At 40.7% G+C, this 12,065-nt stretch overlaps 1 protein-coding gene across 3 annotated transcripts in view; it reads right to left on the bottom strand.

Moving 5' to 3' along the window:
- Nucleotides 1–1,208: 1,208 nt before the first annotated feature.
- The window catches only part of robo4 (roundabout, axon guidance receptor, homolog 4 (Drosophila)), a 124,990-nt gene continuing 114,133 nt past the window's right edge, over nt 1,209–12,065 (bottom strand). For all 3 annotated transcript variants that reach the window (XM_048615601.1, XM_048615599.1, XM_048615600.1), the window contains one exon: nt 1,209–2,282. In XM_048615601.1, coding sequence (XP_048471558.1) covers nt 2,104–2,282 — 179 coding nt within the window. In that variant the 3' untranslated portion in view covers nt 1,209–2,103. The remainder of the gene's footprint in view (nt 2,283–12,065) is intronic.

The raw sequence follows: 12,065 nt of genomic DNA on the forward strand, positions 1-12,065 counted from the left end.
CGCTAATTAGCAAACTGGAAGTTCCTTTCGTTCAACTTTTTTCAACCCCTGAATGTTAGATGAGGCTTGGCTAAAGGAAATTGACGACATAACTACAGATTGGAAACACCTGATTGCTGCTTTCTCCCCCACAAATGTTGAGATTGCTTCAGTTAATTTATAGTAACGATCAAAAAACATATCACGGGCAATCAACTACACAGGGCAAATGACAGTAAACCATTTGCTATTCCCACTGAAACAAGTGACAAAATTACTTCTTCTAATCAGCCAGATCATCTAAGTGAAAGTGTAATGAAGGACTCCTTGGGACCTGGCAGTAAAAATTAAAAGCTTTTTTTAAGAAGCATATGTAATGGTCCAGAAAGCCACAGTCCATTCCCACCCAGGCTCACAAGTTTGGTTTCCCTCCTAACAAATCAATGTATCTTGTGGATTGTCCTTAAACCCCCTTCCCCAACATTATCCTTCACCTCTGTCCTCCACGATACAGACAACTCAATAATCTATCCCTGGTGCTTCCTGATTACTCCCTGACATTCCAGCATGTAGCCTTCTATCTCCTTCCAACCACCCCTCCCCAATCAGCAGCCCATGAAAATCTGGCAGAAACAGGAGACCAACGATGATCGTGGTTGTCATCTATTAAATTTGACATAAGATCTCATCCCAGGAATCTGCAAGTCTCTCACACCTCTCCTATCTCCGCAAAACTGGATTCCCTGCCACCACTAAATAAAAACTCTGAGGAAGGTTCACTGGACCTAAAACGTTAACTCTGTTTTCTCCTTCACAGATGCTGCCAGATCTGCTGAGCTTTTGCAGCAACTTCTGTTTTTGTCCCTGCCACCACTGCCTCGCTGTAAATTCTCAAGCCAATGCTTTTATTTGACTTTATGCCACTTCATCCACCAGAGAGATTGGGTAAATTGGGCAAGCACCAACATATACAGTGGAGACTGCACCAGACTTGCTTGTTACTCCATTTCAGTGGCACAACATTGGCATGGTAGCCAAACATATTCTAATTGTGAATACACATACTGTGGCAAGAAACTCAGAACAATTATTTGAGAAAAGTGAACAATATAACTGCTGTGTTCAGTTATTCTCTACTGGAACCAATCCTTAACTTTGTGTAAATGTTGCCGCCCTAAGACTTGAAATTGGAATGAACTCTTTATGCGACTCACAACTCTCAGGAGATATCCTTTGACTCTGCAAAATGATCTATGCACATTTTGCTTTATTTTTAAATGTATTTTGTTATCAGGAAAATAATAAGTACAGTTAGATTTACACTCTGGAATGAAGTAACTTACTGCCAAATACTAATCTTCAGAGAAAAGGGCCTTGCAAGTACGTTAAGTGATGATTTTTTCCAACCACTGGCTTTGATCTATTTTCATCATTGACCAATAATAGGCAATGGATATTGGTGAGCTGTCATCCAACACCATTGTCTGAACTGACCTTATATCATTGAGACTTTGGACTTCTTTGATGTATATTATTGAGTTTTTAATGTCACTCCAGACTGGCTTTCAAGGTCAGTTTTATTTAAATACATCTGTTAGATTAGTTAGTAATGAGATAAGTTAAAAGCTGACGTATGCTGGCAGGGTGTCTGTGTACACGTACTCAGAAACTCCAAAAACAGCCTTGCTTTTGAATTTAATCATCTCCCCCACTCGGGCCTCATAGATCTATCTACACAATCTACAAACCAATGTCTAGATCCAGTCAGTCACTCTTCATATCACAGTTTTCTAACATCTAGCTGTACACGTTGACTGTTTTGTTTGTGACCCTGGATTTTGAATAGATTGTAAGTTTAGCTGTCTGGCCCTCTGTGGTTCAAAACTACCAAGTTTTCTATAAAAGTTACACAGGCTACACACTGAAACATCCTCCATTTTGATAAGCGCAGCCTTGTCGAGTAGAACTGAAAATGACTAAGTGCCCTAGCTGCCCATCAATAACCACTGGAATGTCTCCATCCTATAAACATCCATCTCTCCTTTCCTTATGGATCTGGATCCTGATGTCCGTAGGTTTCTGTATGTACAGTGATGGGTCAGGAGTTCCAATCCATTCATGTTCTTAGACCTTAACCATGGTGAGACCATTGGTATCTGTTGGAAAATTCATCAATCCAACTTTCTCCACTTTCCTCCGAACAGCAAAACTCTTCTGTACTGGGGCTCCAACTGTTGCGAATGATACATGTACTGCATTGAGAGCAGGGTTCGCCTGGATGTCCAGTTTAGAGTTGTGCCCATCTGCAAAACAGGAGTTAATTCTGATTTAACATCACAAGTGTACAACTCCAGCAAACCCAATGAAATTGCACCCACCTACATGACACTGCAACAGGAGCGGCCCTTTATTTGGCCTCATATTTTCTTTCCCTCTTCCCCACCCAATCCCCCAATTTTAGTAGGATCGTGGTTCCATAAATGGCCACAATCTCTCACTACCTTGTTTCTGTGTTACCCCAGTTTGTGACTGCAGGTGGACTGGCAGTTCAATTCATTCTGAAGGGCTGCTGTACCAGTTTGTGGATGAGCCATTAAATCACAGTCACAACTGTACAAGTTCAATGCATCAAAATGTATTAAATTGACCATGACGCATTTTAGGACAGGTCGTGGTCATGAAAGATGCTATATAAATGCAACTTATGTTTTTCTTTGTTATTATTGCACTCTTGTCAAGGGTCTACATAACTCACCTTGGCTGCATCATTAGTATTTCTGAAACAAAAATCAATATCGTATTTGCTATAATCCTTTACCCTACTCATAACCCTTTTAATGTTAGTGAAGTGTTTTCTCCAACAGCAGCAGAAATCAACAAATATTATCTCAGTTGAGTTATCTGAACTAAAGCTTTAGTGCAAAGCCTGCACTGGGTAATAGAGCCAATGTAACTAGGTTAAATGAAGTTCCTCTAACTGAAGCCAGTCTACATTGTATTATGCCCACATAAAATCATACTTGTGGCTCCCTCCAACACAGAAGAAAATTAATTCATCCATTTAAACTTCCATTGCAAAGAATTTAATACAGACAGAGTGGCCTAAACATCCAGCATGGCTAGCTCAAATATACTATTTTGTTCTGTCTAACCATTCATATCTAACACTTTGAAAGCATAGTTAGATTGATTTTTGATACAAGGGTTGAGGTGGGCCAGGCAAAAAGAGGATTTGAGACCACAACCTGATGAATCATGATCTTATTGAATGACAGACCAGGTTTGATGGGCCAAAGAGCCTATTCGTATTGCTAAGTTCTATGTTCCTTTCCGAGAAGTGGCAAACTTCCGAATGCTGAATCTTTACACTGACAGGGTGGAGAATGAAAGGGTGAAGGAAACTAGAAGGTCAGAGGTGGAAAGTTACCATTAAATTACATCACATGTCCTCATTAAACTCAACCATACCTCTTAACTCAGGATACTTGCTGTTAAGAGAATTAGAAATGGAAATACCTTTAATCGAATCTACTGTCCTCCTCACTGATAAGCAAAAAACATTTTTAAGTGAAAGAGTGGCTTGTCTAAGACCCATGTAATGGTCCGTATGTGTGGTCTTTCTATATACGCTCATCTGGAGCTCCCCATTGTTTTTGCGTTCTACCATTATGTCCAGGAAGGGTAGTCGGACCATATAGAAAGACCACACATACGGACCAGATACACAATTACACCAGTAACCATCCCAACACCCTCAAATGGAGCTGCATCAAGACACTATTTAAATGAGCCACAACGCATCTAAGCAACCCGGAACTACGCAAAGCAGAACAGTAGCACCTAGATGGACTCTTCGAAAGGAATGGATACCCAAAAAGCACAATCCACTGTTACCTCTAAGACAGACCACAACAGGAAGACACAACACGACCAGACTCACTAATTATCCTACCCTACACCAAGGACATTTCAGAGATGACCACAAGACCACTCAGACCCCTAGGTATCAGAGTAGCCCACAAACCAACAACCACCCTATAACAGCTACCGGCGAACGTAAAGGATCCCATACCCACAACCAGCAAAACCGGTGTAATATACAAAATACCATGCAAGGACTGTGAGAAACACTGCATAGGCCAAACCGGAAGAAAACTGACAATAAGGAAACACGAACACCAACTAGCCACCAAGAGACACGACCAATTCTCACTTGTCTCACTACACACGGACAACGAGGGACACAAATTCAACTGGGACAACACATCCATAATCACACAAGCCAAACAGAGACGCGCCAAGGAATTCCTGGAGGCTTGGCATTCTAACTGGAACTCCATCAACAAACACATTGAATTAGGCCCTGTGTACAAACCATGGAGAAACAGAACTGGAAGTGGTACCAAACACCTCAACAAATTCAGGCATATAAATAACAAGTGAGACAGAACACCATCGCTTCACCAGAGGCGCACTGACGGTGTTACCTAGCAGGGTGACGAAACATTTGCAACCAAACCCACCGGCTCGACGAGCAAGTCTACAACCACATCCACAACCCAAGCTATAAATCTTCTCGAAAACTTTAAACCATTAGACAACCCTGCCACAATTCTGTTCATAAGTCTTTGAAAAGCAGCTGGTGCATTTTTCATTCCAAAGGGTATTACTTTAAACTGATACAGTCCTTTTAGAGTTACAAGACAGAAACTTCTTTTGCTTTCTCTGACAAAGGTACTTGTCAGTAACCACAAATTAAATCCAACTTTGTGATGTAAGTGGCTTGTCCTACTTTGTCCATACAGTCCTCCAGTCTTGGAATTGGATGTGAGGCTGATTTAGTCACGGTGTTGACCTTCTAATAATCTACACAGAATCATTGAGTACCATCAGGTTTGGAAACCAACACAATCAGCGAATTCCACTTGCTTTGACTCGGCTTGATGATATCTTCTTGGAGTATCGCTTCCAATAGATACCAACAGAATTCTGTACCTATACTGCTTTGAGAGGATTAAGCCTGTAGAAGTGTTGTTTTATCAGAATTCTCTATGTCCTCCTCATGCTCCATAGTATTAGTCCTCACCATTCTATATCTACATATATCCTCATGGTGCTGCAACAAGCCTTTCAATTCAGTTCTCTGTTCCTCAGACACACAGCTTACACTATATCCCATTCTTTAAGGACTTCCTCATTATTCAATTTATTCTGAGGCACATCGAAGTCCAAATCACCAGGTTTTGATTTCTCACTCTGAGTGGTAATAACTAATACCTGTTTCTCCGGTTCCCTTTACTTGTCATTTTAAGGTTTCAGCATGTTCACATGACATACCTGATAATTTTTTTACGATCTGGCATCTTTACCGGATAATTCACCTGACTTAACTTCTTCCCAATCTGAAAGGGACCACTAAACTTTGCTTTGAAGGGATCTTCTACCACCGGTAACAGCACCAATACTTTATCCCCATCAGCAAACATATGAATTTTAGATTTCTTATATGCTTCTTGCTTCATTAGATGCCGTGCCACCTTCAAATGTTATCTAGCTAATTCACCTACTCTGTTTAATCTCTGTCTCACTTCAGACATATAATCCAACAGTGAGATCTCTGACTTCGGACCTATTAACATTTCCTTAATTAATTTTAAAGTCCCTCTTACTTCATGTATGAATATCAATTCAAATGGAGTAAACTGACTTGATTCATTTGGAGCACCTTTAATAGAATTGAATATAGATCGGATACCTTTATCCCAATCATTTGGGTAATCCTGGCAATAAGTCCTCAGCATGGTCTTTAGGGTCTAATGCCACCTTTCCAATGCTCCCTGGGATTCGGGATGGTATGCACTTGATTTAAAGTATTGGATGCCTAAAGTATCCATGACCTCCTTAAATAACTTGGCAGTAAAATTGGACCCTTGGTCTGATTGAACCTCCCTGGGTAGTCCATAACAGGTAATGAAAGCAAGCAACTCCTCCACAACCATTTTTGCCTTGACATTCTGTAATGGAATTGTCTCTGGAAATCTGGTAGACACATCCATTATGGTTAGAAAATACTGGTTCCCACTTTTGGTTTTATGGAGGGGACCTACAGAATCAATCATAACCCACATGAAAGGTGAGAGTTAGCATCAAAGGCACTGGTTTTATTTCCACCAGTGGCTTTGCTACCATTTGACACGTATGACAGGTATAGCAAAACTCAAACACATCTTTGTGTAATCCAGGCCAAAAGAAATGCTTCTGTACCTTAGCCTGAGGCTTCCTCATTCCTAGATGACATCCTACAGGTAATTCGGGTGCTATGTGCAATACTTCCTGTCTGTATGCTCCCAGCAACACGATCTGGTAAACTTCTGCCCATTTCTCCTTTGCACTAATCTGCCAAGGTCTCCATTTCTGCCTTAAGATTTTATCATTAAGGTAATAACATTTTGGAATACAATCTGATTCCTTTTCCCAGTAGGATTTATGATACAAATCTTTTATTGTCTCATCTTTTTGTCATAACTCCATTAGTCTTTCGGAACTAAACACTTATGCCTGATCCTTTACCTGCTTGGGTTTTCCCTTTAGCATTTCATCAAACAGGGTGTCAGCTAACTGGACCTCAACTCCTTTATCTTTCTCTTTTGTTTTCCCTTCTTGCTTTAACTTATGACTGTGAGATCTTGTCACCACACAGTCTGGAAAAATTCCAGGGTATTTTTCTTTTAACTCCTCAGTTCCCTGGTTTTCTTTCTGCTTCTCCAACACAATGGACACCCACCTTTGATCTGGCTAGATCGTTTTCAAGAACAGACTTTATTCCTGGAATAGACATTCTTTCAATCACTCCCACTGTCACTTCCCCCATCTTGATTGGACTTTCTTGCCTTATCTTACACAGGGGAATGCTAAATCTCTCTGCATTTATTCCACAGATTATCACTGTCTCGGGCAACATTTCAGAAAGAGTGCAAATACTTTCATCTCTTACTATTAGAGACTGACCAGCTCCCATTTCTCTAAATATTTTAACTTCCTTATCTACACCCCCTGTTCTACCTGAGTAAAGCTTGCTCATAGAGGTGATATCTTTGAAGAGATCGGGCACTGCCTCACTATCCAGCCTGTGATTAGGCTGTGCACTCTCCTGCAGCTCCTCGACTTCTCTTGGGATTTCCTTCACTGCCTCAACTAATCCCACTGGTTTAGCCTCTTTTACCACATCCTTTTTCCCAGCGTCTCTCTTAACCCACCAGCATCGTGGCTTTGTGTGTCCCCCTCTATTACAGTGAGACCTTTCACCTCTTTATCACCTTCTTGGGTTTCTTTTTGCACATGTGGTAAATTGCTCCCAGTGTGATCTACTTTATATTTTTCATTGAAGGATCTCCCTTTTTCCCAATTTCTATCCCTCACGGAATGAAATTGCTGTCGGAAGCTGGATTTCGATTTATGCGCTAATGCTTATTCATCCTCCATCTGCACCTCTTCTCACTGTTTTAACTTACTGTTCCTCAGCATGAGTTCTGATCACTTCTGGAAGTGAGTTTTTAAACTCCTCCAGCAGAATAATCTTTCTAAGGTCCTCATATGACTTTTCCGGCTTTAATGCTGTCATCCATCTATCGAAGTTGCTGTTTAATTCTTTCAAATTCGATGTAAGTCTGACTTGTTTCCTTCCTTATATTTCTGAACCATTGTCTATGTGCTTCTGGTACCAATTTGTACTCACTCAAAATAACCTGTTTTACTTCTTTATATTCCCTTGACATAGCCTCTGATAGAGCTGCAAACACCTTCCTGCCAACTTGGTCTGAATTAACATTACCCACATAATCTCTGGACAGTTCATCTGGTTAGCCAGTTTCTCAAAGGAAATGAAAAAGGCTTCTACATCTTTTTCATTGAATTTTGGTGATGTTTTGACATATTTATATATATCTGTACCAGGCCTTTAGCTGTGATGGGTTTGCTCATCATCACTCTCCTCCTCACCAAGCCTATCTTCCACCTGCATTGCCATCCTTTTAAATTGACTTTCCTGTCTAATTGTCAACTTTCAAAGTTCAAACTCTCTCTTTTACGTTTTGTTCAGCTAGGAACCTTCTTTCTCCTTCTTTATCTTCCAACTCCAATTATCTAATTTGCAATTTAATTTTTTTCTAATGCCACCGCAACGGATTATTTCTCTGATATACCTAAATGTTTGGCTAACTCCATTACAATTTCAGCTTTCATCTTATCCCTAGTTAAACTCAAATTTAGCCTGCTGCTAGTTCTAAAACTTTCACCTTTTTCTGTCTTTCTAAACTTTCTTGGCAAATTTGGGAAGCATCTTCGATCCCCAAAACCTCTTTAGCAATGTTAAGAGTCATTTCCCCACTTCTCATTTAAGTTTTATTTAAGATCCAGTACACTAATCCCCAAGTCTGTTTAAATCTGCTGGGACCTTTCATACCTTGGATCTGTTCAAATCTATCCAAATCCATTCAGATCCCGGACACGAACCAGCCAGATCCCAGACCTGAGCCCCCAATCTGTTATAAAGCGGAGATCAACTCCCCCGCCTCTGATAAGTAAAACCGAAACACCCGCAGAGGCTTGCCTCACCCTATAATCTGTTAAAAGAAGTGTGAAAAGTGGTATAACCTGGCTGTCACCCCCATGCTGTTATAAAGGAGTGGTTAAATGAAATGAAATCCTTTCACTCACTCTATAATCAACAAGTAACAATTTATTTCTCTAACTCTAAAAGTGAACAAATTAACTGAAACGTTAACAAACCAAACAATTCCCCCTTAACTACTAACTATTTCCCAGTAAAACAAAATTCTAATGGTATGCTGAACCTATAAATACAAGTCCCACTTATATAAATCAAAACAATAAAAAAAGTTAAAACTTAGTCTCTCGAAATTACAGCCAGGATACATCTTCCAGAATGTTCTGTGCCTTCTCCACTGATCTTCAGTTAGGAGTACCTTTTCCCATCAAATTCGTGTGTCAGGAATATTAGCTAACAGTGCCACTGTACCTTTAGTTAGATGATGGTTACTCTGAGACCGTAGAGAATTCTGAGAGAGTCCGTGATTTTCTCTTTAGAGCTGATGGTTGTTAACTCTAATAGATGGCAGTTACTCTCACAACGATTTTCAAATGCCCTCTTCCTTTATACTCTTGATGACATATCAATTCTTACACTAGGAATGGTCCTCTGTTGTCAAAACCGCCAGATTTAAATTTAGAGATAGTAGGAACTGCAGATGCTGGAGAATCCGAGACAACAAGGTGCAGGGCTGGATGAACACAGCAGGCCAAGCAGCATCATAGGAGCAGAAAGGCTGACGTTTCAGGCCTAGACCCTTCATCAGAAATTTAAATTTAATTGGTTTTTAGTTTCTAAGTGCCTGTTTTAAATGAATTGGCTGATTTCCAAATTGGTTGCCTTGCTAACCATAGAGCCTTTGATACAAATGTTTCAATTTCAGGATCTCTCTATGTACCTGCAACCCACAAGCTACCCACAGACTTTTTTTTTTAAATCTCTAAGTGCAGAAAAAGCACACATTTTTTAAAGGGACCATACACTCTTCTCCCCTATCATTTTACAAACATCAAATTCTAACACCCTGCCTTCCAATCCACAAGTACTCTACCCAACTTCACAACAATGGTACTGGATGCTAACCAAAATTATATCTTTTAATTCCACCGATTTGCTTTGTGCCTCCAAAAGCAGTTGAGAAGATTGTCACTGACAGTTTGTTAATCAATTAACAATATAATCTCCACAGGTGCCATTCACTACTTCTGGATTTACTTCTGGTTTTGGGTTACTCTTTTGCATCTCAAAGATGCCTGGTGATTTGTCACTTTTAAATGAAGAGTGGTTATTCCACACAACATTAGATAAGGAGTGTGATAGTGCTGGATAAGCTACAAGAGTTAGAATCCCTACATCGTGGAACCAGGCTATTCAGCCCATTGAGTCCACACTGATCTTCTGAAGAGCATCCCATCCAGACCTGCCACCCTACCCAAACCCGCTCCCCCACTCTTTCACTGTAACTCTACATTTCCTATGGCTAATCCATCTAGCCTGCAGATCCTCAAGCTCCATGGGCAATTTAACATGGCAATCCACCTAACCTGCACATCTTTGGACTGTGGAAGAGACCCACACAGACATGGGGAGAATGTGCAAACTCCACATTGACATTCGCCCCAGTGTGGAATTGGCACCAAGCTTTCTGATTAGAGACATTAGTCAAACTCACTAAATGAGGGTCAGCAAGATCAAAGTGGAGCAAAGATTTGATCTGAACTTTTGACCCTTCTCGCTGAGTAAGTGTTCGTAAGTCTCTGTTCTCTGACCACAAACAAACTAGAATTTCAAGTTTAGATAGACTTGTTGCATATCTGCTTTATCACAGAATAATGCAGAGATGGTTCTAGAGTCAAACAGTTATTTTTGTAATTTAACAGTGGATAGCATGGCCGAGCAGTCTAAGGTGCTGGATTAAGGCTCCAGCCTCTGTGGAGATGTGGGTTCGAATCTTACCGCTCCCGTTTGCGACAGGACGTGGTCAAGCAGGGGCGGCACGGTGGCTCAGTGGTCAGTACTGCTGCCTCACAGCACAAGGGACCCAGATTCAATTCCACCCTCGGGCGACTGTCTGTGTGGAGATTGCACATTCTCCCCGTGTCTGCGTGGGTTTCCTCCGGGTGCTCCGGTTCCCTCCCACAGTCCAAAGATGTGCGGGCTAGGTGGATTGGCCATGCTAAATTGCCCGTAGTGTTCAGGGATGTGTAGCTTAGGTGCGTTATAAGGGGATGGGTCTGGGTGGGATGCTCCAAGGGTCGGTGTGGACTTGTTGGGCTGAAGGGTCTGTTTCCACACTGTAGGGATTCTATGATAAATGTCTTGGAACATTACAGAACCTTCCATATACATGCAGCTCACAGCAGCATGTCTCATTCATTATAAACGTACAAGCTAGGAGCAGAAGTAGCCCACTTAGCTGTTTGAATCTGCTCCTCTATTCAATGAATTGTGGCTTATCTGAGTGCATCCTCAAATCCACATTCCTACCTACCATTGATAACCTTTCGTCCCTGCCAAACAAGAATCTCTTTACTCTTGCATTAAAAAATATTCAAGGACTCTGCTTCAACTACCCTTTCAGGAGGAGAGTTCCAGAGACTCATGACACTCAGGAAAAAAGAAATTACCCCATTTGTTTTAAATGGTTAACCTTAGTTCTAGGTTCTCCAATAGGAGGAAACCTTCTCTCACATATACCCTGTCAGGAACCCCTGGGGATCTTACATGTTTCAATCAAGTCATCTCTTACTCTTCTAAACTTTATGGGGAGGTGGTGGCCTAGTGGTATTATTGCCAGATTGTTAACCAGAAACCTGGGAATGTTCTGGGGACATGGTTCAAATCCCAATACAGCAGATGGTGGAATTTCAATTTTTTTTAAAATCTGGAATTAAGAATCTAATGATAACCATGAATCCATTGCTGATTGTTGAAAAAAACCCATCTGATTCACTGATGTCCTTTAGGGAAGGCAATGTTAGCTAACGATGCCCTTATCTCATGAATGAATTACAAAGAAAAAAGCAGGTACAAGCAGAGTTTGCCTAATGTTTCCTCATAAGACAACCTTCTCACTCCAGGTAATAGTCTGGGAAACCTTTTCTGAACAATCTCCAACATATTTACATCTTTCTTTAAGTAAGGTCACCAACCCATGCATAATAACCCAGATACAGTTTCACCAGTACTCTGTAGAATTTCCTTATTTTTGTATTCAATCCCCCTTGCAATAAATGACATTTTATGAGCTTTCCTAATTACTTACTGTTGCTGCATACTCACCTTTGCACACCTATATCCCCTCCCCATTTAAATAATATGCTTCTTTACTGCCAAAATGGACAATTCCCCATTTTCCCAAACTTCTGAGTCAGGATTCACTAGTTAAAGAAATTGAACACTATACAAGGATCTGTGAACAGACAAGCTGAATCAAAAGCTGCATCGAACTCATGGACTAGGTTTTAATGCTAATTAA

Source organism: Rhincodon typus, chromosome 32 (assembly GCF_021869965.1).
Source record: "Rhincodon typus isolate 14 chromosome 32, sRhiTyp1.1, whole genome shotgun sequence".
Classification (NCBI taxonomy): domain Eukaryota; kingdom Metazoa; phylum Chordata; class Chondrichthyes; order Orectolobiformes; family Rhincodontidae; genus Rhincodon; species Rhincodon typus.